General features: G+C 41.9%; 2 protein-coding genes across 3 annotated transcripts in view; both read right to left on the bottom strand.

The window, feature by feature from the left end:
* Positions 1 to 18,667, bottom strand: part of mgat5 (alpha-1,6-mannosylglycoprotein 6-beta-N-acetylglucosaminyltransferase) — a 57,600-nt gene extending 38,933 nt beyond the window's left edge. Inside the window, 3 exon segments of the mRNA XM_086198849.1 lie at positions 3,935 to 4,099; positions 9,975 to 10,450; positions 18,510 to 18,667. Coding sequence (XP_086054975.1) covers positions 3,935 to 4,099; positions 9,975 to 10,215 — 406 coding nt within the window. The 5' untranslated portion in view covers positions 10,216 to 10,450; positions 18,510 to 18,667.
* A 1,372-nt stretch (positions 18,668 to 20,039) lies between these two features.
* The window catches only part of clic5a (CLIC family member 5a), an 8,295-nt gene continuing 2,620 nt past the window's right edge, over positions 20,040 to 25,714 (bottom strand). Inside the window, exons 1-6 of one of the 2 annotated variants that reach the window (XM_086204454.1) lie at positions 25,461 to 25,517; positions 22,557 to 22,666; positions 22,219 to 22,344; positions 22,031 to 22,137; positions 21,779 to 21,957; positions 20,040 to 21,701 (exon numbers count right to left, since the gene is read on the bottom strand). In XM_086204454.1, coding sequence (XP_086060580.1) covers positions 21,537 to 21,701; positions 21,779 to 21,957; positions 22,031 to 22,137; positions 22,219 to 22,344; positions 22,557 to 22,666; positions 25,461 to 25,517 — 744 coding nt within the window. In that variant the 3' untranslated portion in view covers positions 20,040 to 21,536. Of the gene's footprint in view, positions 21,702 to 21,778; positions 21,958 to 22,030; positions 22,138 to 22,218; positions 22,345 to 22,556; positions 22,667 to 25,460; positions 25,518 to 25,714 lie in introns of those variants that run through there. The other variant, XM_086204444.1, reaches the window with a different exon arrangement.

The raw sequence follows: 25,714 nt of genomic DNA, 5'->3' as shown, positions 1-25,714 counted from the left end.
TTGCTGCAATTAAAAGCAAGGAATTTAAGATCATCTATACAAAGTTTAGAAAGTTGTGTTAATTCATTTCATATTTTCTCCCGAAAGACTGCAGTACAATAGAGTACTTACTTAGTACTTAGAAATTATTTTCTCCCCAAAGAGTACAGTAAATAAGCAGCATCAATAAGAGTTGTAGTATTGTTAACTCTGTAAGATAGCACCTCTGTCCATGATAAACAATGTTTATTGCTGTCAAACGCACCACAGAACACTTTCCCAGGCTCAACACAACCAGGCAACATATTTAATGAAAGCCAAACTGCCTGGGCTGTCTTTCTTCCCTGTTTGTTTACATCGGCACTATAGCAAGAACAACGGCAGGGATCTCCGGGGAGGCACTTATACACACTTTGTGAGCTTTTCTGCCATGCAAATGAAAATATGTGAGCACACACACATAGACACACACAGGCCACAGCAGTCAAAGCAGAGAGGCATGTCTACGCTTGTTACCTGCGGGTCTGTGGGGAGGGGGAAGTCCAAGAGGAGCTTCTTCATTCTTCCCCACTGTGTCCCACTGAGCTCTCACACACAAGCAAATGAGGAAGGGTCAAGATGCTGTTTGGCCATTGCGCCTTGAGGCTCAGACTTGAGTGGGCATCAGTTAGATGCTTGGATTTGTTATACAGTGAATCTCACTGTTGCGAGGCTGTAATTTATAACAAAGGCAGCAATAAGTCGGATTGAATTAACTCTGTACAACGAAATTGAAGCACTACAAACATGAATCACTAAACCAATAAATCTATAAATCTGATTTTCGGTGCGGGCATCAGAAATTATGAGTGTTTGGTTCTATTTTTATGTAAAGCATCTCTCACACTGAGGGGTGCACTTGCATGTGTGTGCTTTCATAGTATTGATCTATATGCTCATTAAAAGTCTTCACGAGACAGAATAAAGACCAAAACCCAACAGCAATGTGTCACTTCAGAAATATTTTTACCCTGAAATCATGCAGCGGGCAGGGCAGAAACTTCATCCTTTTCTTGAGCGCTTGGATCAAATTTTTCACTTGACCAAGAAGTGAGTGAAATAAAGCAGGTCAGGTCTGTGTTCACAAAAAACAAACAAAGCTAACACTGTCAGCTAGACTTGGTGCTACGAATCACCCAAACATCACTTGCAGTGTGGCTTAGACAGGATGGGCACTGATATCTTTAAACACTCACACGGGGTTGACAAATGTATTGCAGAGAAAAATAGAAGATAGAGAGAGCAGGAGGGCCAGTTAGTGGGCAGCAAATCACCTCCTGACCGTTCATTACATTTGTCTGCCTGCCTGGGTGCGTGTATGTGTGTACAGCAAGATGACATTTCCACAGGCCAGTCCACAGATGAAACAATTCTTTGGGAGGTTGATTAGCCACATCAGCCATCCATAGCAAGACAAGGCGCCACAGACAGCTGTTGGACCTCGTCCCATCTGCCTCCTGCTAAGCAGCCACGAAGGCCAGATCGACTTGTTTTGATCCTATGAGGGGCTTCTGTGCCTCTTGTCCTTGTCGCTAAATGCAGCAGCTCACAAGAACAGATGTCGAAGCTATTACCGTTCCTCAACAGAACCAATATTTCAGCAAGACGGGGATGAAAATAAAGCAGTTTGACACCATACGTCTTTTACACACTGCCAATGTGGTTTTTATAGCATAGACAATGGTGTGAGACTGTCAAGCCGTGACAGCACCTACATTTATTTGAGATGACCAATCCAAGCAAAGACATGTACACAGCAGCAGGAGGAAAGCTAGACTTTAATTATGCCACTGATCACACAGGTGATCACAGTTGTTCTGTATCTGATTAAGTTTGGGTTTTTTTTTGTCATTCCTGCATTGTAAGGAAATCATTAGAGGCCCAAGAGTGAGTCTCTAAACATTTAGGGCGATCGTGTTTTTCTTTCAAAATAGCCTCGATCATATTTGTGCAATTTGGGATTTCAGCCAACTAGCAGGGGAAGAAATAAAGGCCAACTGGCAAAATAACAATACCAACACTGTGACAGAGGTGATGATTTCTTCTTTGTCCTAGTTACTTTCTGCCATATAAAACCTCTAATTCAGTGAATTGAGGAATATATATTTCTGGGAGTAATTAATAGCCTGAATGGCCTCTTGTCTACAAGCACAAGTTTGTTGTGCAGAGATGGGAAGGGATGGATGTCTGAGGTCACCCACCTTGACCCAACCTGTGCCAGAGAATAAAAATCAAGAAAAAAGTGAAGACTAGAAGAGCGGGGACTGGCTCGATGGCTGCTGCTGGATTCTTTCTTGATAACAGCCTCTCTGAAAGGCAGGCGTGTCCTCCTCACTGTCCAGATTCTTATCAGTGTAACTGCTTTCCTGTCAGGGAGGAACACTGGCCGAGTTGGCAGTAGCACTGCCTGCCACCCACTCCAAGACAAGAGACATGCTCAAATGAAGTCTCGGGGGTGCCGGGGCCTTTAGCTCACTGCCAAGCCAAACGTGGGTGCTGCTTTGTCAGCTTGACCTGTATTCAGGATCCAAATGTTGTGTCTCGAGGGTACTGCTGCTTTACTGACATGTGTCGCTATGGCTCAAGAAGACAGGAGCTCTGGGGTATGAGGTTGAAGACAGACATTTAGAGTCCGAAAAGCCATTCTTTGAGAAGACTGAGCCACTAAATAGGCTGTCTTTTATAGAAATAGTCTGCAAATTTCATTTATAGTTTTAATCTTTAATTGCATTGTAATATAGTCTGACATGAAGTTACTGTACGAGCTACAAAATGTCATCATTGATTCATCTGTTATTTATTTTTGCAATTAATGAAGTAATCTATAACATGGAAGAAATGCTTCTCCAAATCTTTTTAGTAGTAGTCCCAAAAACTGAAAACAATCATCCACATTTGAGACCCGGTGACTTTGTTCAAGACTGATCTCAGTAATCAATTACTAAAATGATACCCAAGTGATGAGCAATTAATGAAAAAAATACTCTCAGCTTTACTGGCTTTGCAACTTTAATTTGTAGAAAAAAATCAATAAGCTTTCAAAGTCCATTTGTTTGTAATTACATTATCTCAATGCAGAAGTATTTATTTGAGGTTAGGAGATGAGAACTTTGAGGATCACACGGACGAAACCATTGGTTTAGAGCTGCTTACAAGTCCTGGTTAAAATTACGTAAGAAGAAGAAGTGGTACTTAAGGAGGGAGGCCTTGACTGTTCACTGTCATCTGATGTTCATGTTCACTAATTAGACAGATTATTATTCAGCTCAAGGTTTTAGAAGACAAAATATCACAGAGGCGGTGTCAACATTTGCTAGAAGACAGCAGCTGTAATTAAGATTCGATCTGTTCAGATGTGACCGTGTGCGACTAAATCAGCCTACAGTAACTGCATATATTACTTCAGAGCACAAGCTCCTCATTCCTACTGCTGCACAAACATCCGAGAGCAATTCCAGAGATCCCAGAAAACAACAACACCTTGTTCTCTCAACTGGGCGGAATTCATCATCTGAAAGCTGGCAGCAAAATCAATGAAAACTAATAAAAGGGTCATGAAGTATGAACGGAGGCCTTATTTGAATTATGTCCAAGGATGCAGGCTGGTCTTACAATGCGCCTGCTGTGCACAGTGCAAGACTGCAGGAGTTTAGTTGCTTGTATGCCTGGGGAGAGCTTTCCACCATGGCTGCTTTGATGCATATAAACCTTCTTTTTTTTTTCATTTCTTTCAATTGGTCAAAACCACTAAATGTTTACTGCATGGTTTCATACACTGAGCAAACACAAAGGTCAACAGAAGCTAACGATATCTGATGAGACCGCCTTCAGAGAGGAAGCAACAGCCTTCTGTCCTCTGTCACATTTCCATAAAATGCACAATGATCACAATCACGCAGAAAAATGCACAACCTACCTGCCACGTTAACCTTTTCCGGATTTGTGGAGCTGGGTGTGACAGTGCTGGTACCGTTAGTCAGATTTCCCCCTGTACCGTTGTAGATGTTCTCCACTTTGGACTCTAGCTTGCCCAGCCTCAACAGGATGTTATCCAGTAGCACTGCCAGGGTCTTCTTCAGGTCTGGAAGAATATGAAATGTTCTCTAAATAAAATGGAAGATATGAATGCTTTGACGTGACAGTGATAATCTCTGATTTGTGGCATAAACAAACAAATCTAACTTTTAAAAAACTATTCTTGGCATTTTTAACCCCAAAAACTCATGTCTATTATGGAAGTGTTCTAGAAATGGAACGATTTGGAATCTTCTAGCGAGGAACGAGGGCAGAACTGTACAACGCTTGCATGTGAGTGGATTTTGTGCAGTTATTACAGAAAACAAGAGCCTTCCAGTCCCACATCAACACGATCAATCAGATAATACGTGTTGCTGATGTCAGGAAAGGAGGCAGTGCAGTGCAGTGTCACCTCACACAAAGAATGTTCTGGGTTGGAGCCCCGGCTCGGGCACAGGGTCTTTCTGTGAGGAGTCTCCATGGTCTCCCTGTGCCTGTGTGGGTTCTCTCTGGTACTCCAGCTTCCTCCCACAGTCCAAAGACATCAAGAGGGGACGAGGCTGATTGATACTCTAAACTGACCGTAGGCGTGACTGTGAGTGTGAATGGTTGTCTGTCTCTATGTGTTGGCCCTGTGATGGACTGGCGACCTGTCCAGGGTGAACCCCACCTCATCCCCGAAGGCTGCTGGGATAGGCTCCAACCCCCCCACCCCTCCATGACCCTTAACAGGATAAGCAGTAGAAAATGGATAGATGAATGTCAGGAAAACCTTGACACAGGAAGATCGCCAGCTCTGACAATTTGGTGTATTTGAAACTGAAACAGCATATTTATCTGTCTCCATTTGAAATAGTGAAACAGAAACTTGAATGACGTAAGAAGCCCTCCAAGTCCTGTTTTTAAGACACAGCACTCCCTACCTCTTTGCTCCTGATGATGTTAAATAGGTTAAAAGCTTGATTTGTTCTAGATGTTTGCATTTGCCCCTCTCTGATCAACTGTGCAGCACACTCTGCGGAGACAGAGAAAGAGCCTCCAATTTCTTCATTATTTTCAGGCGTATTGTTACAGTGAATACATGCATGTAATTATGCTGCTGCCTGCAGCCTGGGGAGCCTTTCCGAACTACATCTGAAATTGGATGAGCAGGGACACTTCATCTCCCTCTACAACAAGTCGCTAGATTTCAGGCAGCAAGCTTGAGGCTCATTTAAATGTAAAACCAGAGCGTCTTTGTGAGTGACCTTGCTGTTTAATTTGGGTCTGCATTTTTGTGGACATAATTTTTCCATGAGTATTTATCTGTGCAGGACACAGCTAATGGAAGAGTGGAATGAGGACCGGCCAGTAATGAGGCGGATAGGGCAAACCTTCAAAATGGCAGTCACAGTTTGAAGACATGGCATTTTTGGCCTTCAATCTTGATTGCATCACAGCTCCTGCAATGGCATTACAATAAAGTTGCTTCAAGATGATGTCATAGCAGAGTCCCTGATTATGACGTTATTGTCAAAATGCAATTTGTCATCAGCTAAGAACTCTGCGACACTCATCAAACCAGCATTCACTGGCTACCAGATCCAGAGTGCACCATACTTGGGTTTCCAAAGATGGTGGTAATTGCAGCTTGTCTATCACATGCAAGCGTCACATTTTCCCTCTCCGCGTTGCATTCGACACGCCAGTTTTCATCACATCAGAGAGATTGGCAATGGCGCAACAAGCTCTGGCACAGCAACTAGGCGCATTCGTGTGATGAGAAACGCCAGAGAATTTGTCTGATTTGGACGAGCTGTGTGTGCTGGGGAGGAGCAGATGCATTGAGCCCGTAACACAGCGAGACCAGGTCAGAACCAAATGCGTGTTTATGTGTGTGTGACGGGGAACTTGAGAGTTCTGTTGCAGGGGTAAGAAACTTTATTCCAAATGCCATGACATCAACATCCAAAATTCACTCCAAAACCTCATGGCTTCATTTACTTTTCCAAAACAGGCCTAGAATTAAGTATTTTCAAATTCAATGACTTTTCCAGGTCTTTCATAACCACATAAACCCTGTCTTTATCTCCAGCATGTTCAACAACTCTTGGCTATGAATGCAACTGTAAAGAGGGGGATTGTAGCTGCTTTACATTTTCCCTGAATACAATCCAGCGGTACAGTAGACATTTCAGGATCTGTTATCCAGCCCAAATACTATTCCAAGTCAAACTAGGGCAGTAGGCTGAGATGACCTGACAGTATAAGCACCCACAGTCATCCTTAATCATTATCATCTTCACTGGCAAACCCTTAGAGTTAATTTAATAATTGTCTCCACTAAATTAGTTTGGCAGAGGGGGACGTTAAGTGCCTCTGTTCTTTTGACTCCCCATATTTACTGACATCACTGCACTGCAACAACAATTGATAAAAACCGTATCAATAATTCAACTTACGGTGTATGTAAGCATTGTATCCTTATTGTGACAGTGAGGGAAAAAGAAGTTCCTGTTGGTGAATGTTTGAGTGTTGTGCACGTATGTTGACATGTCATCACCAGAGAGCTGTTTAAACTTGCATGTGAACATGTTGTACCACATATGGTTGCTCTGCAGTGCTTTAAATAAAAGCATCAAATTAAAAGATTATCATGCAGAATAAATGTGCAATGCTTTTTCCGTAGGTAACATAAGAGCAAGCCAATTCTGTGATCTGTGAAAGAAATGCATCTATATGAAAATAACATTCTCAGCTTTGATAATAATTGGGATTTTCATGACTCATTTCATTTGAAAAGCCTCCCTGGTGCTGTGAATAATGCTTCCACTTGTCCTTCTGTATACTCGACACTGCTGCCAGGTAACTAGATGACTAATGGCATACCTTGGGACACATTTCTGCCTGTCCCAATATTTCTTCTTAGCAAGTTGTAAAATGCATCCTGGAGTCGTAAACACGCCGAGCTCCAACATTCAGGAGTGATCCCTGTTGTTTATTGTCATCTGTTAGGCAAACCCGGCCCCAGCCTGCAGGTGGTCTCCATATCTCACCAATTTAATATAACAAAGAATAGAGACAAGCAGGACACATGACCTTTCAGAGGACAGAGAGGATTAGACCAACAATAAAGGCAAACACCATACCCACTCCTAGCTGAGGGCGTTTGTGGATTCCCCTGAATTCTGATACTAGCCCCACAGAGCAGGATGAAGTAAAGAGGACTGGTATGATGTGTCAAAGCCACAAAAGCAGCCAACAATAGCTGTTGAAGCAGGCGGTAAGAGGAGACGCTGTCAGGTAAAAGATCATGTCCTCGTCACGTCTGACTGGGATGTGGGAATGACCTCTAGTGCATGACCCCTGGAAGCTAGATGAGGTGGTTGCTTATTTCTTTCATTTCATACATTGCTAAAATGTTGATAATATTTTATTTTAAATGTGGTGAAATATTATTAAAAACTACAAAATATAGAAATGATGCTGCAGTGTCTTTGCCCTGTCCTTTGGGCACTCTTGGATGTTTTATGTTCATTTCTAAACAGCCAATTACAGATTTAGTGAAAGAACAAAGCCATTTCCACTCATATGTAAATACAAAAGTGACTCGGGATGCAAAATAATCAACATTTGTTACATCAACTGTCAGGCAAATCAGTTACACAATATCAGCGTATTGGATATCGGCCACAAAAAAATAAATACTGTCCATCCCTGATAGAGACCAATCTCTTGATAGTACATGGCTGACATCTTTCCATGTCAGCCACACTGACTTCATATTTCTTGACAGGTGCGAGCTCAGTGGGCTCCCATATTAAATTCACATGCGTTAAGATTTTGTGGCTCATCTTTGGAGAGATAAAGAGGAAACCCTGGCTCCTCTTAAACTCATTACAAATCAAATCAGGGAAAATGATTGACCAAGTGAGTGAACACAGGAAGCGCACTGTATCCTGCTTCCTTGCTATCTAATAAAGGACATGAAATGGATTCTGATGTGATACGGGGCAGGCCTGCTCAACAGTTCTCGTGACACAATGAATATCATCAATTCACCCTACAATAACAAACAAGACAAACTCTTTGGGCTGGGATTGGATCACATCAAGCCCAAATTAACCGGAGAAGGATGCCTCCCAAACACAATGTGATGAGATTTTATGACTTTCCTTACAGGAACAAGACCTCTCTGGGAAATATATTATTCTTTCTTCTGTGTTATTAACACCAGGTCATACTAAATTACATATTACTCATTACTTGGTTTGGATTTCGAGACGCAGTACAAAGCAATCCCGCAGACACTCACTTGGGAATAACAGCATTATATTTACTGCCTAACTTGTCTGTTACAGCATACATATTTGTTTGCAAAATTCTTGTCCAATATTTATGGCACAGCAACTCAAATCTTGGCTGAAGCCATAATGTCAGCACTCTACACAGACTCTGTAAGTTAGATAAGAGGGAGACATTACCAGGAGAGCTAATTGGGTTCTTGTAAGAACATCAACACACACCCTGTCCTGTGCCTTAGCTAGTTGAATCAGCCACCAAAGGGCGGGCTAGGCAGCTAATTAGCCGCGTAGCACAAGAAACAGCATGTTCCCACGCAAAGGGATACAGCCTGTTATTTCATAAAGAAATCAACACTTTTATCAACATTTGCATGCTTTTATGTCCTCTTGTCTTCCAAATCTTTGTCAGATCTCTCACATTGCTGTCCTAGTCGTGTACACCACATCTTCTAAGGCTCTGAGAGCACCGCAGACACACCACATGCTTCCTCCATTACATGCGGAGTTGTTGGCTACATCTTTTCACCTGATGGGGAAGAGTTTCACCAGGAGGATGTAGCAGGTTGAAGCACCACACATGTACTATTCTGCTGCCAGACCCCTCAGATCTACTGACCAATCATTTTTCTTCATTCCCAGTCAATCCTAGATCTTGGGGACCGACTGGTTACATGCTGTTTTTTTTTTTTCATTCACTTTGCTTTTATACGAATGCAACCTGGCATTCACTGTTAAGCCCTTCAGTCAATATTTATTGATTATTAAATGTGCTCATTCTCTGAGTCCTTTCTGTCCTTTACCTAACTTTTTTCCCTCTTCCGTTGATTTCCTGTCTGTTGTGCAGCTGTTTTATAAGCTGCTGTATCAGTTTCTTTATAAACTCCATTCTCTTCATTACATTCCCTGGGAGTCGATTTAATCTCCAGGAGCTTTACTGTATCCTGTTGTTTCTCTGGGCATTATAGAACAATCAATTCCAATCCCAGGTTTCTACCAAGGCCTTCAGTCAAGCCATACACATCTATTAATGGCATGAATAGCTTATTGATGGAGCATCTGGACCTAGGCTTCCACAGCATTACAACCAACACAGCTGTATCAGCACTATTTCTCCTGTATAAGTGTTCCTGAATAAAGGCAATGTTGTGGCTGCTCCAGAGGTAGACATGTGTATCCATTCAATTTAAATTAAAGAGTGTATCCATCTGATTTAGATTAAAGTAAAAAGACAGCCAAATGATACCATAAATACCATTATATACCAAATTTAGTGTGTACATGCAGATTTTTACAAGGGATTTTGTTAAAAAGAGACAACTTACTCCTTTGCCATTGCCACTAGTTCATGTTTTTTTTCCGTGTGAGACGCTTCAGTCAGTAAATGTGTGTTAAAATGATTTCAGGCCTGCGCTCACTCTGGCAAGTACCAGCTAAGCTTGCTGAGCGTGCCTTCACAGGAGCTAGTTAGTATGCATCGTTTGCATAACCATGCCGTGCTGTGTGTGTCGCCCATAAGGTGTAGCTGCTGGATAAACAGCAGCATGCTGGGCAGGTGCAGACACAAGCCAGATGTTTGCAAGTGTAAGTGGCTTTTTTTGTACAGTGTGAGAGGGACTGTAGGTTGCATGCACCCTAGCGAGAGAGCTGTCCACTCACCATAAGCTGTCATGGTGCCCACGTAGGGCCCATCCATGACACTCTGGTTCTCCTCGGCCAGTGCCTTGATGTAACGCTTGCTGAGGTCCAGGATCTGCTGCCGCAGCACAGCACTGTTCTCATGGCTGGCTCGCTGTTGGATGGTGAAGTGCAACAGCATCATGCCCCAGATGAACCCAAAGCTGACCAGGAAGAAGCCCAGCTTCTGGGATGACAGCTTCCACAGGAATGGCGTAGCCATGCTGACTTGTCTTGGACGGATGCAGTGACTCTGAGTTGACTGAAGGAAGGCGGCAGAGGACGAGGGGGGGGATCAGGAGGGCAGGCGGGGCATGGCTGTGTCAGTCTGTGTAGCTGCGATGGTTTTTGGGGGACAATGCGCAGCTTGTTTGCCTCACCAGCATGATTTCCTTCTCTGACCCATCTTGATGGCTCAGCAGCATCTCAGTGGACTGAGTCCGACCTGATGCATCCTGCTGCAGAAGACAGACAGGGAGAGGAGACAGATGGAGCTGGTTAGTTGGTTGCTCTGGTCCCTCTGCTGAAGCAACCCCAAAAGACACTCTTTTATCATATAAACAGAGATATTTAGAGAATCTAAGTCAGTAATCTGTCCAATTCAAGCATTTCTTGCAGAGCAGCAACTTTATAGCTGCAGCATTTTGACTGGATGGTCGAAGTGTGCGAGACCAGGCTGAGCATTATTGTTTCATCAGTAACATAGACATTTTAAAAGAACGCATGCTCGCTTTTCAAAATAAGAATACCATATATTCAGTTTACCTGCTAAAACAAACTGAAGTCTTCAAAAGTTATTCAAATCAGTGTGGGATCACTTTCTGATTCTTGAAGCTCCTGAATCTTCTCGGGTACACAGAGCTCTTAGCCTCATCTCAGCCAGTCAGTGTGATGTGTATGATTCATGGTGCTTCATTAGGCCGAGGTCATTAATCACATTTTGTTTTCAATAACAATTTTCACCTCCAACGATTAGGAAAACATGATAAATGCGATAAAATGATTAGTGTGTCACATTCTATTTCACAATTAAGCTCTTGTTTTGTCAGCACCCCCACCCCCCCATTACTGTGCTGTGCTTTGCCCTCCGTTGAAGCACAAACTCTCTCCCTGCCACGTAGTCCCGCTCCACATGATGGAAAGAGAGCCTTTGGTCAACAGAAAGCTGTTTGGAAAGATTTACAAGCAAGCAGGATGTTTCCTAATCCTTACTCAATGACTAATTTTGTTAGATAATCGTGATTTTGTCATCATTAAGTCGCCCTATGAAATGTATGACACAACGATTACACTCCCTTCAAAAAACAAACATCGTGTCAAAAATACTTCTGGACTTATTATTGACTCTGAAATACAGATAATCATGCGTGTTTTTGATAAAGTAAACATTTAAATTGAAATAAATCTAATATTCAATTTCTAGATTTTAACAAGCTCGCTTTGGGCTTGCAATGTTGACTGAACCCTACCCTACCAACAAATTTGGCCAAAGCCATCAAACTTCTGCAAACAGTGCCACATGAGACAGTCTTGTCATCTCAAGGCAGTGAGACAAATGCAAAAAAAAAAAAAGAAAGAAAGAAAAAGTCTCTTCGGCATATAATCAGGCCGTGATATGTTTTAGATGTTCTCTCATCTGCATTCAAGCGCTGTAGCTGTAAATGAGGCTAAGTGTGGGGAGGGGATTTCTTCAACCTCACTTCAGAGTTTTCACATTCTCTTTCAAGCAGGTCAGACCAGAGTCGCCGCCATGGATCCAACACTTGAGAAAACCAATATACAACCAGCTTTTGCAACTCTCTCACCATTTCAACTCAGCTCTTATTAGGAGGATTTGTCCTGTATCTAGAGACCAAACAGAGGTGGTTATATCAACTATCAACTCTCAACTGGTAGCAGAAAATAATCAGCACCTTCCCAAGAAACACAAAAGACAGACACACAAAAGGCTGTCTTCACCTTACATCCATCAGCTTCATAAAATAGGTCAGAGACAGCTGCAAGCAGCTTCCAGCGGGGCTGGAAATCTCACTGAGGGTTATGACACACCATAATTGTTCAGTCATTTAAGACAAAGGCTCGTGTTTGCTTTCTGTACACAGAGATCTTACTATACAATCTAACAAAGCAGCGACACACACTTTGTCATCTGGAATAAAGACACATGCCTCATAAAAATGCTAATGCCTCTATCTTTCTTTTGATTTTAATTTGACGTGTGTAAATCAAGCCTTTCTGTAAGTGAGAGAAAAATCTGCAGTGCACTGTGAATTCATGAGACAAGCCCTTGGCAGGAGTACAGTCCTGATAACATCGGATGTCTCTCATGCTCGGGACTCTGTTGGAGGATGGCAAGAAAAGGCTGGCAGCGCTTACTGCTTGGGCGCCGACAAAGATGGGAGGCTTTCGGGCTGTTTATCAGAGAGGAACGCCACTCAGACTACCCCACGGTACATCAGTGCAGGAAGCCAAAACCTACACAGAATACAACCACTTCTGAATACACACATTCTCAGTTGGAGCTGGCTCTCTTGTCTGGACTGATTTCCAGCATCCATCCATCTTCTTTTTTAATCGATCTTTTGTTAGGAAGCTTTCCAATCACAAGCTGGGTCCTATAATCTGTGGGCAATGCAGCAATTCCTCCTTCACAGCAGCACATATATCTCCCCCCGGCTACCTTCTTGTTTCTAATTCAGGATCTTAATTTGTCTGGCAGGGAGCCCTCTGGCTCTTAGAAGCAACCGCCACATAAAACCCAGTGTGTTGACAGCCAGCTAAGGTTGCAGAATATCGGATACTTCGCAACTGAAGATGATAACGTGATGACCTGCTGAATGGGGTTTTCATTGTTGAGAGAAGAAGCAGCGCCTGCAGGTTAAGGAGGTGCAGAAGACAAACAACTGCATCATTCAAGCCTGGGTGGAATCACTGTCTTCCCAAAAATGCTCCAAGGAGATTTTCCTCCTGTTACCCACCTGCAATTTGTGCTTGAAAACAGCATTCAGTTTAGTATTGAGCACACTTTGGTGAAAACACACAAAGAGGAGGGGATGTAGCACCTAATCAGGGCTGGGAAATTTAATGCACTTTCTATTCCCTCACAATACTGTATCAATATTCCAACCCTGAGTATTGACATCAAAATATAAACAGATAAAATCATACGGATCATGGGTTCCTCAACTATAGGTAATGCTATACAGAAGCAAGAATCGCATTTAACACCATGATACAGTTTTACACCTCAGAGTGACGTCCTAATTTCTTTTCTGAAACACAGATTTGCCTTCAGTGTTGTTTCACAGCTTTCACGCTGAATTGCTGTTGAAAATAGAACAAGTGTACTGTATGTTTTATTTGTTGCTTTTATGAATTTTATACTCAAGCACAGCAGAGATGATGGATCAGCGTTTTTCCCGGCTGAAGCAATAGCTAGTCTTGATCGCTCGCAGCAGTCATGCACCCTTGGTTTATCTTCCCTTTGCATGCAGATGCTACTAGTTTATGGCAACGTCAGAGGGATTTAGAGACAACAACAATATCACATCATTGTCAAAACAATCATGTTGGGCTTTAACGTCTTTGCAGTGGAGTCCTAATCAGATTGTTCCCTCAAATGCAGAATTGTTAAGACCAGGCCAGATGGCTGAGTGATGGAAGGACTCCATTTACTTCGGGTCTGTGATTGGAGCTGAAAATAACTCCCTCAAGTGTATTTTAGGGGCTACTCAATAAAGGTGAAGTGGGACGAGGGAGGTTCTGGATTTCTTCCAGTGCATTACTCCAGGTATGAAGGGGAACAAGTTCCACTGAACTGAGAGCTTCTAAGAGCTTGTTTCATAACCACACAAAGTAGTGAAATGTTCTCTAAATGAAGCCGCAGCTATCAATTATTGATCGGCTATGAATAAGTGTCCGTTTTTGTCCTGACTATAAACAGATGGTCATGCAGTTTGACATCTCCCAGTCAGGTAACTTCATGATGGCCATCTCTGGAAATATTAATTTTGGCCTTTTGCAAATAAATTTGATTATTTATTAAAACTAGATTCTTTAAAAACTATCAAAGTCTCTGTTTTAGATGGATATGGTTCTATTGTTTACTTACTGTTAGCATAAGCCAAAAAAAATAATGAATGAATGTGCCAGCACCCACTGTTCCAGCATGAAATCAAACAGGAACCATCATTTGAGGAACTGAACATGTGAACTTAGGCAATTTTTGCAGAAAAATACCTCAAACTGACCAAAACTGTTCTCTACTCACTGCCTCATACAACATTTAAACTTCCCCCAAGTTTCTCATAAATTTAAAGATGCTCTCCTGCCTAATTGTTGCTGTAATAACCTAAGTTATAATATGAAGTATTTGAAAAAGTGGAATTCCTCCGTCTAGCTGATGCTCACCCGCTCCAGACTGGTTGGCAGAGTAGCAGTCAGTGGAGTGCGAGTTCGCCTGTTGCCTGGTTAAAGGAGACATGATACTGATAATACGGTACTGCAACCATGGAGACCGGTGTGACTCTGCATCTTAATGGACTTTTTCACATATGCCCTGCCTCTTCATTATTCATTAGCTCCTCAAGAGAAACAGGCCCTGCTGCAGCTTCACCACCTTACTGGCGTCAATCTGGCACATAAACAGATAGTGAGAACTAGTTTCCCAGAAGCCATGTACAGGAAGTTAAAAGGTCTGTTTTAATATGACGTCAAAGATGGGCTCTGACGCAGTTTCCCTTCACTGTAAACAGCCAATGATGATGTAAAGATACACAGTCAGTCAAGGAGATCAGAAGATAACATCAAGGAGGCAGCAGCTACTTGTGAGTTGTTGTTTTTTTTTCCATTATGGGTTAAAATAAATCATTAAAATGTGTAGCAATGAGCCTGTCATTAAAACTCTCAGTATCCTATATGCAAGTATCGATGGAGAATACTGACAATTAAACAGCAGGAAAACACTGAGTACCCTACATGGCAAATTTTGAATAAACAGCTAACCAATACAGCACAAACTGAGCCGGCGGAACAGATAACAAGGCTCCTGTGCCCTGGGAAGTTTGATGGGGACAAACTGGACCTTTGCAGGGTTTTTTAGCTTCAGTCTTAGAAACTGAAAAATTCAATCGCTTGTCCAATTGGGATGTTGAGAAAATGTTCAGACAGGACGGATGGTGGTGAATGCAGCCCAAAGCTTCCCAAATAACAAAGAAGAAACAGAGAGATACCCCTGATAGAAACCAGACTTGTGTTCTAAGTAGAACCTGTTCAGGTGTTTTGCATAAAATAAAACTAGTTTCAACTCATGAATAGGACTCACTGAACCAGAATTCAACCCAAGTGTACGAGATCCAGTTCCTTGTTCCAGCACGGCTTCATTAGAAAACCAGTTGCTGTGATAGAGGCCAGTCTTGTACATCTCTAACAGCCAGATTGCATGTGAATACTAGCAGCGTTTTTTTTTTCCCCTCACACTGGTGAGAATCTGCAAATTCTGGGCTGTCCTCACAAAAGCAATCGCCTCAGCACTTCTCAATCCCGGAGAAAGAAAACATGCTGAATTTCACACTATTGTCACGGAAACAGAAGCCAAGTAGGAGGTGACCAAATCCTCTTTTAATATTGGGCTTTCGATGAGTTGTTTTTTTTTTTTTATTGCTGCGTCTGTTACTGCCATGCTTTTTGTGATTTTTGGTGCATGGAGAAGAATTTGGACAGAACACAGCAACCTTTACTTGATATTTGTAAGAAAATTTTGAGTAATGCAGCAGTGAAGGAACTGATATGACTGTAGATGATCCTGACAAGCTTGAACAGCTCATCATACAGTCTATATTGAGGAACTGCAACAATGACTTCACTGTAAGTTCCTCAGATGTACTTTTAACTCACAAAGTCAATACTGCCTTTTCTCTGTGGTGCTATCATATTTGAATACCCTGGTTTCTGTTGTGAAATATCACCATATAATAATGACTGCAGAGCAAACCCTCTGACTGCTACGTTCAGGCTCAAAACCACAATATCATTTGTTGATTTTATTGCAATACTGCATACAAAATTTCCAGCACTGCTCTTGACACAATACTACGTTTGATACAGGCCGAAAAGACTTTGATCGACTAACACAGCTTAACGTTGATTCTGTGGACTGTTAGGTAACACACGACAATGCTGCAAACTGGATCTCAAATATTGGCTGATTTTGGGGAATGTTCTCAAATATTAGAAGAAAAAAAAAACACCAAATGATTAATCATCGATGTAGATAAATATACACATATCAGGGTGAATGCCCTGTGGTGTTTCCACTGCCCTTAACTCAACCAAAACTCTTTCCACTCCAACTCAGAACAATTTTCCAAATATAACCTTAATTCTGGTCTTCATTCTAAATCCTCTAAAACCCCCTTCAAAGATGTGAGGAGTGGTACTTTTTATCCTTGAAGCAAAACATCTCTGGGCACAGAATTTTTTTAATCTGGCAAAGTCAGACCACATTAAAGACTTCAGTAAAAAAACAAAAAAATAAAACAGTCTTTATAACACGGATGTCAATTATTTTACTGACAGCCAGTGTGGGTTACATGTCCTTAAATAGCCTGAGGTTAATTGTAATATTCAGGGTTGACAGGTAATCTTCTTGTCATCATTAATGCTTTATGATTCATCTGAAATTGAAGAGTGTTTCTGAATGTCCGCTCCACATGCACGAGCAAATGTGCGACAGGAGAGAGCTTCTACAGACTGGAGCGGGGGTCTCTGGCGAAAGGGCAACACTCATGACGAATTCTATCTCCGCCCAAAAAGCTGATTTAATATCTCAATCTGACGTTATATTTTATGAAACCGTCTTCGTAATATCATGGAATTAAATTTAACAGTTCACTGACTTTGAAGATGCAGCAGTTTCAGAAATCGACTACGCAAATAAGGGAAGACAGGTGTGTTTCTGACTGGAAAACATAAAAAAAGGGAGACCGCGAGCCTTTTTAATCACCCAAAGGCCAAGTGTTCCACTTCCCTGCATGGCATCCATCACCACAGCACAGCTCTTCCCCGTCCCTCCATCTTCAATCCTCATCCAGAGCCCACCCCAACACACACCCTCTAAAGATTTCTCGCCAGTGAGGCATGCCACCGAGGCAAAGCTCCTTTTCCCCAGGATTTATAATCCCATGGGCTTCGGCAAAAAAAGGCAGCTGAAAGAGCTCTTTATAAAGCCAGGGGCAGTCGGGTGGCTCACCTCTGGATGGTCACTACACTCAGCCGACTAAGCAGGGAGGAGGGATGTTTTGCAGGGTCACATTGAATCAGATACTTTGTTGTCCTGGTACAGAAATGCGTTCTGGGGTAGAAACATCAAATCACAATAATCACATCTGATACAGGATTGGAGAGCCAGAGAGGCATAATACACAAAAAAATCACACCTCTAATTTCCCTCAAATCAATTGTGAAGCATTTGACAATCTTGACACACAATTCTAAATACTTGATTACATGCCTTATTGTAGACACTGGCTCCAAGCACTCATATTTTCAATGGTGGCCAAAAATACACAACTTGGCCTTTTAAGGAATTGAAAGGAAGACAGTGTAGGCCTATGGGGCATAAATTAACACGAACAACTGTCTCCAAAACACGACCTCGTGTCTGGGAACTGAAATAGCAAATATGTTGCATTATAACAACAAGATGTAATGCCATTATTGTCTTACAAATGTAAAATACAGATAAATGCAACTGTCAGGGAAGGAGATGACCACAACAGTGGAGATGTAGTTCCTTGTGTAATAACATAAGAATATAACATAGCTGAATTGTATAATATAGAGCTGAATCATAGAAATGTATAACTGAATTTTCAGGTGTTTCCTCTTCTGTAATAACCTGGTAACAAATTAAATAGCTGAATCATAGAAATATGTAACTGAATTATACAGAATGTCACGATAACGTAGCAGCGTTTTCTTGTGTAACATTATAATAAAGACCAAATAGCATGAATAATTTTTTTTTTTAAAAACTAGCTTAAATAGTAACACAGAGAACCAGGGAATGACTTGAAGTTGATGCTATCTGAACTACCTCTTCAGGATGATTTCCGACCTGCAGGTAAGTCCACCTGTGCGCGTGTGTGAGGAGGCTAGCTAACACACCTGCTGTGTAATAACAATGGGACCCCCGGCTCGCTGCGGCTATCCTGAGTCCCTAAGTGGCTGTAAAAATCAGCTAGCGTTAGCTATACGGCTCTATTAACTTACCCGGTGGGGTTGGCTGTTGGCTAAGGCGCCTAGCATACCTGCTATTAGGATACAATGGCTTTGTTTTTAAGGGTTAGCTGGCTCGGTAGACCGACACACACTTCACAACAATACAAGCAGAGCCCCGCAATGACAAGTCGCCTACTCGCCAGCACACAAACACTGCGACTCTCCCCCAGTATAGTCCCCCAACAATGGGGCAGAAAACCCGCTCAGGAGCGGCTAGTGTGGCAAATGATGTCTTACCCTTTCGGCTGCTACCGTAGGCTGTCAAAGACGGTGTAATAACGTGGTAATAAGACTAAAAATCCAGGCGGAGGGCGAGCGGAAACGTCTTTCACATGTACTGACTGCAACGGTTGGGTTTCGGGCTGCTACAGCGCACGAGCTTCGGTGTTTGCTCTGCCCACTTGCAGAGAGCGAATGACATTTTAGGGACCGTCTACATGTTCACACCCACCCCAAGAAACGCAGAATGACATAATGTTGGGGTTTGAGCACATATCGAGTCAAAAAAAAAAGGAGAGAGAGAGAGGGGATGAAAACATTCGTCAAATATGTCATAAACCTGTCTTCATAAGTGGCTTAAAAAAAACTTGGCAGCAAAAATTAGCTTTGAATTTTAAAAAAACGAAAAAAAAATGGTTGGAAACGAATAATTGTTCAGTATCGCGTTAATGTGACTTTGCTTGATAACAAGTTGCTTTTCCTCTTCCAAAAATAAATTTTCACGTTATGACAAGAGATGTAGTCACCGTTACTCCCAACTTTTATTATGTCATATCTAAATGTTGGCTATAACATAGGAAGGTTTGCATAACATGAAAAATACCTTGAAACATGCACTACTTTCATTATTAGAATTATTGATTTAATTTAAAAAAATGTCCATATTAACAGATTAAGCAATAAATATTCCAAAATAAACAGCGTTTAACATCGGTATGTACTGTTTTGGTTCTGTAGAATTACTCAAAGGTAGAGACAATAGTATTTTTTTTTCTTTTCGGCAAAGGCAGTGAACAACCGCGACATGTGTAACCGTTTGTAAGTCTGCTGTTAGCCTGCTCACACCCTGTGTTACACCAGCGACACTACCTTCATTCTTACTTTGGACTTCAATCCCTCTAAAAAATTATATAAATGAGAGTCATAGAGAAAGAAATTCTATCACGTTTCATTTTATGCAGGCGGTTAAACAGATAAGTGAAGACATCAAACCAGACGACCCCTAAGTGCTTGTTCCTGCAGTGAAAGCTTTGTGTTTACTGCCACCTGCTGGCGGACCTTCGTTATAGGACCTCAGACACAGACTCTTTGTCCTTTTGTGTTTTCAGAGACTCAAACCCAACGCAGTTCCAGACTAGAGGACATATTTGGTTTTGCTCGTTAAATTGGTAGAAATTAAAGTATCGTTGAGTAGTTTAGGAAGTTATTGGTTGTGTTTTGACGGTCCTTTCTGGGCTGTGCATTCTTTGACTCAGCTGCCAGTTATTGCGGGGATTTACTCGAAGGTTTTTTGGGGTTTTTGGTTTTTTTTCAGCGGTGAGAGCAGTTAACAATTAACAGAGAGGAGTAAAATCCACCACAGGAAAGATCCATGAGGAAGTAAAACAGGGAAACATTGACATTGTCGATTCATGAATTTAGTGTAACAAAATAGATGTAGACCAAAGTATTTTCTGGTGAAAAACCACAACTCACGAGCTCGCTCTCTGAGAAAATAGATTTATTATTCAAATAGGCGACATATACACAGTGTGTTTATGGTTCTAATCATCAGAAAAAGAATATGTGTATAGCTGAGTTATGATCATTTACAGACAGTATCACACAGCGATGGGGCAGCAACAGATGACATGATTAATTAACACTCATATGAAATTCAAATATTACTGCACAGACAAAGAATTGAAGGCAGAGGAAAGCTTGATTCCCACTAAGGCACCCTTGATTTAAAGGACATCGCATCACTCTTCACACGCTGATTTATTGAATGAAGGGCAGTGTTTTAATCTTAAAAAAAAACACAAAAAAAACAGACAAGAGCATGCTGTGACACTCCAGAATGAGCTGTAAGGTGACACTACTTTCCACGAGAGAAAGTAAATCTATGGTTATTACGCAGTTCAAGCAGATGAACACACTCCAAATCTCACTGGTCAAAACAAAACATTCATTACCCCATTAGGAAACGAGGACGGAGACAGCGAGTCAATGAAGTCTACGAGGCTGACACCGCCCCAATGAAAAGCAAATTACTTTGGCTCAAACATGTTCCAAACAGTGTTTTCCCACAAAACTGTCTATTGATTCCACTGAGCAATCTGATAAAACATCAGGCATAAACGCACAGAACAAAGAGACCCATCCCATTATTGCTGTTAAAACTGCAGAAGAAAATAATGGCAGGTAGCAATTAGAGTTTATTAACTGCTGGGGGGGGGGGGGGGGGTAATACATCAGTAAATAGCAAGAGAAATTGATTCTCACTAAATGATTGCTTTTTCTCCGCTTAACATTGACATCTCTAACCGACCATTTACCAGCCTGGAATGGCCCTTCTGTTTACCACCAAGATATGCTACGAAAGTGACGCTACGAATGAATTTGGGCACTGCCATTCTTCAGTTAATCTCTCTTTTTTGTTTGTTTGTTTTTTTTGGTTAATCACAACAATATTTAACTTTCTTTTTTTTTTTCCTTATCAGCACAGTAAGTGCGGCTAACAGCAACAGATGCGTAATCGCTCGAAAATTGTTTTGATTTTTTTTTTTTAAAACAGTTGCTTGCAGATAGGATGTAGCATCTTAGCAACAAGGTAGCCTCTGTTGATTTTATCAGCAAAAAATGAGCGTAAGGTCATTTCTGGATTTCAGGACTCAATCGCAATCTAAATCACACGATTTGGGCAGATTGAGAACGCCACTACGATTGTTGAAAGGTGCAAGTCGGACCCCATATTGGCCTGATTACCCTCTAAAGTGCACCCAGATTTAACTGAACTGTGTGGGGTAAGGAATGCTAAGCTATAGCTGGACCATCTGGGGGACATTTGTCACAAACAATCAAGAGAAAACTTAAGATTTCATATCTTAATAAATAAAAATCATGTTTTTGAGGAGAAATTACACCACAGACAAACTATTTAATGAGTGTTATTTCAGAAGCGTCATACGATACCCAAGTGTGTTAAAAAAGAATCAAGTTTTTGTCATCAGCATATTAGAATCACAGGACTAAAGCTACAGTCATGTTTCAGGACGCTATGATTCACTTTTCTAGCCTTTTCGCTACGTCCTTATAGGCTAGCTCGATTTCCACGTCAGCTGCGCACGTGTTGATGAACTCATCTCGGCTGTAGGCGTTGTCAAGGTAACGGCACACTCCTCTGAAGTCAGATGGGATGTCGTACTTGCGGTACTTCTTCGCAACCACCTAGAGAAAGCAAGTTAGTATGGAACTACAGTACTATCAAGGCCTAACTCCTGAAACATCAGTTGAGTAACGGTTACCTTGACAACATGAAGTTTTGGCAGAAGGTTGCAGTCAGCCAGCGTCAGTTCATCCCCATCCAGGAATTTTCGGTTGGATTGTTCTGTGCCAACATGGAATGGCTGAACCTCGTCAGGAAGTGGATTCATCAGGTACTCATCCAGCTTGGCAAGAGCCTTATTTAGACTCAGTTCTAAAGCTGCACACACAGGTCATAAGGTTACTGAGACTGCTAAGCAAGTTTAGCCTGAAATGATTGCAGAGATGCTGACCTCGATTTTTATCTGGGCTGGTGTTTTTGACGTAAGCAGAGAACTTGGCGAATATGTCATTTCCTGCTGTGTTGGATTCACAGTTCTTCGCTGCAAGTTTAGGATACCTTAAGAAAAGGACGGCATTAGTTAGGACATTGCCTGCCCTTGCATTGTTATTCTAGGGTGTTAGTGTGTATGAGGCCTACTTTGGTGGAGCCAGCATTGCCTCCAGATACTCCTCTATTTTGTTGACATCAGTCAGGACCTCCCCCTGGAATGTCAGGAAGGGAGGGTGCGTTCCTGGAGCCAGATTGTGAAGATCAGCAGGTTTCCTAATCAGAGGGAGAACCGTTTATAACCTCCTCCATGTGTTCCATTAATAAAGTTATGCAATAATGGCTGCTAATGCTAATATAAAGTGCTCATTTGTAAATAACTGGTCCTCAAAGTTATAAATGTGACATATTGGCTGAAAAAGCTCATACGTCCACCGTGTTTTACTGTAAATTAACATTGTGATACTGTAGTACAACTGTAATGGTACCTTTTGAGGTCAACAGTGGTGACATTGAAGACTACACCTTTCAGCCAGAGGACCATGAAGAGACGGTGTGAGAACGGACAGTTTCCAATGCTCTCTCCATCACTGCCAGCCTGTGCGCGCGCGCACACACACACACACACACACACACACACACACACACACACACACACACACACACACACACACACAGAATGGTCAATCAAATGGAAATATTCATGACCCTCTGTGAACTTGAAGGTCTTCAGCGGAACCAATTTGTTTCTTGAAGGTTCCTGTAACGCACCCTGACATGTAGAAGCTAGTAATGTTCCCCAAACATTCCCAGAACCATACTTATGACCTTGTTACCCCATCAAAGAACATCCCCACTACCTTTACAAGAATCATGGGGACATTAACAGGTGGTCTCCTTCTCACCAGCAGGGAAATTCTCAAAATGTTTTTCACGATTACAAATTTTCTTGCGAAAAGTCCTTCGGATGTTTGCAATGTGGCCAACGATGAGCATGCTTCTGCCTACAAATGGGAACATTCAGAACCAAAAGAGGATGTTTTAGACCAGCCTGTAAAGAGTCAGGATGCCATTTTTAGGGACCTTTAGAGAACATGACAACATGTCCCCAGGATGCCCCCTCAAACAAATGTTTCGATTTCTGTGCTATCTTTGCAACCTCTGGAGTCGCCACCTGCAGGTCATTAGAAAGAATGTGGCTTTTAGCTACTCAAGACGACTGTACGGATCTTCTGTACAGTCTGTGGTCTGAACTAGATGTTTCATAGCCTTCAGATACTAATATTCTGGATATATACACACACGCATTTAAAAACACACACAAACACACTCTGATACCAGACACACCTGAAACACCTGCAGATAGAGCACGAAGAATCAGGACATCTGGGACATCTGGTGGTGTGTGTGTGTGTGTGTGTGTGTGTGTGTGTGTGTGTGTGTGTGTGTGTGTGTGTGTGTGTGTGTGTGTGCATGAAAAGCTGCAACAGGACACTGTCATGTGACACCAACATGAATAATCCACGCTGCTTCCATTAGCCGCCTCACTGCTCATTCGGACCGTCAGTTCCTACACTGTAGCGATGTGTGTCATCATAAAGTCCTCTGTCATAGCATTTGTCTTCTCACTGTCAGAGATTATTCTTTGCCAAAATAATCCATCTTTTGCACAGGTGTCAGATGATCAAGATGCAGACTAACAGGTATGATCACTCCACAGGTCTTCTGTGGGATGGGGGGGGGGGGGGCGTGAACTGTCACAAATCCTCCAGATTTGAAACATTACGACGTCACAGATGTGACAAGTCGACGGGGAGAGGGATATTTTCAAGATGTCCATCTGGCAAGTTTCCTCAGTAAATAATACAACAATGAGACGGTCTTAAACGGCAGTTGTAGCAGTTTGGCACCTTGATGCTGGCAGGAGTTTTGGTCGACTCCAGTGGCTGTAAACCAGTGGCTGAATTTAAATGGAAGCCCATAACCTGACTTATGTCAAAATAAGACTTTGATCCCTTTGGTCTGATAACAACTGAGAAGTTTAGGAGTGTTGCATGGTTAAATTATTGAGTCAGTTTAGTAGGGGGTTAACTGGTAGAAGCAGCAATCAAGATTATGGGTACTGTTAGAACTCACAAGGGCTTAAAATGTGAGAGATGCTGATTAATGTCAAAGTTCTGCACCATGGCTTTAAGTTAGCTTTCATTCATATTTTTGTTCAGTTCGAGTGTAATATGAAGCTATAGTCAGATGCCAGCTAACTTAGCTTAGCATAAGACTGGGGGGGGGGGGGGGGGGGTTCCGGTTCCCTCCAGATGCACATCCACTCTCCTTCATCTAGCTTGTAAGTATAAAAACTGGATTTCCACCACATCGCTCCCTGGATTCTCAATCTGGGGTCTGGACCACCTCTTGGGTCATGTGATCATTTTACCAAATGGCAACTTTTTTCCACTGTAATCTTTTTTTTTTTTTTAATTCTCATTGTTGTAACTGTGATTGAATTTGTGTTAGCACAGATTTGATTGAGCGACAAGTGTCGGTTTGCTCGCACTTAAAAACTATGAAATTTAATTCCAATAATAACCTACAAAAAAAAAAAACCACACAATGAGGTAAGACGATAATAGCATTTTATCCTTATCTCATCATATCTTTATGTGAAGTTGTACTGGTGACTTAAATAAATCTTTAAAAATTAAAGCCAAAATAGAATTAATTTTACTTTTTGTGATCAATAAAAGTGCAGGGAGCAGGCGGAAGCACCAATCTATGTATTTGAGGGTCTCTTGAGGTTGACACAACTTGGTGCTGATCCTGTCATCCAAGACTTACAGGTGATGTTTTAAAAAAAAAAAAAAGTCAAACTGTTCCTTTTAACCTTCATGAACTTGACATGTGGAGTGCACAGCGACTGACGCAGCTGGTCCAATACGTCCTGGCTGTAAGAGATCAAAATGTTCAAAATGTCGGGAAAGAAAAAAAGCTATGTATAAATACATATGTGCATAACACCGCATACATACTGTACAGCACAGTCGCAGAGTGTTTAAAGCTCTCAGTAGAAAAAGGAGGCCAGTAATAATTCAGAGAGAGAGATAGAGAGTGATTGTCTTTGCACGTGGGTGTCAGGTTCACACACGGAAAATCAGCACGCAACAACAAAAACACAGCATGCACCCACTTAAAGGAGCCACCCCCCCTAAAACACACACACCCTAAATATAAATTAGATATTAAAGTGTGTGTTTGTGTGTGTGTGAGTGTGTGTGTGTGTGTGTGTGTGTGTTTGTGTATCAGGCTGAGAGAGGAATCTAATTTTCATAAATGGCAGAATGTGATGCACACACACACACAAATACACACACACACACACACACATAACACCCCACCTTAACAAACAGCTCGATGTCAGGGTCCTTGTCTTCCTCGGCTGCAGTATCCGTCATGATCCACAAAAAAACAAACAAGGAAAAGAAAAAAAGTCTGCAGGTGTGTTTTGCCTCCCCAAGTGTGTATTTGTGTGTATGTGTGTGTGTGTTAATGTATTTGTGTCACCACATCAGGTTGGACTCCAAGTCCATGCGGTGAAGCTTACAGCAGGTCTGTCAGAGTGTCAGCTGAGGACGAATGCCAGGGAGTGTGC

This window comes from Aulostomus chinensis, chromosome 1, assembly GCF_037954235.1.
Source record: "Aulostomus chinensis isolate RoL2024-O1b breed Wild chromosome 1, RoL_Achi_v1.0, whole genome shotgun sequence".
Classification (NCBI taxonomy): domain Eukaryota; kingdom Metazoa; phylum Chordata; class Actinopteri; order Syngnathiformes; family Aulostomidae; genus Aulostomus; species Aulostomus chinensis.
Note: the sequence above shows the minus strand (reverse complement) of the source record. Positions and strands in the feature narration are given on the sequence as shown.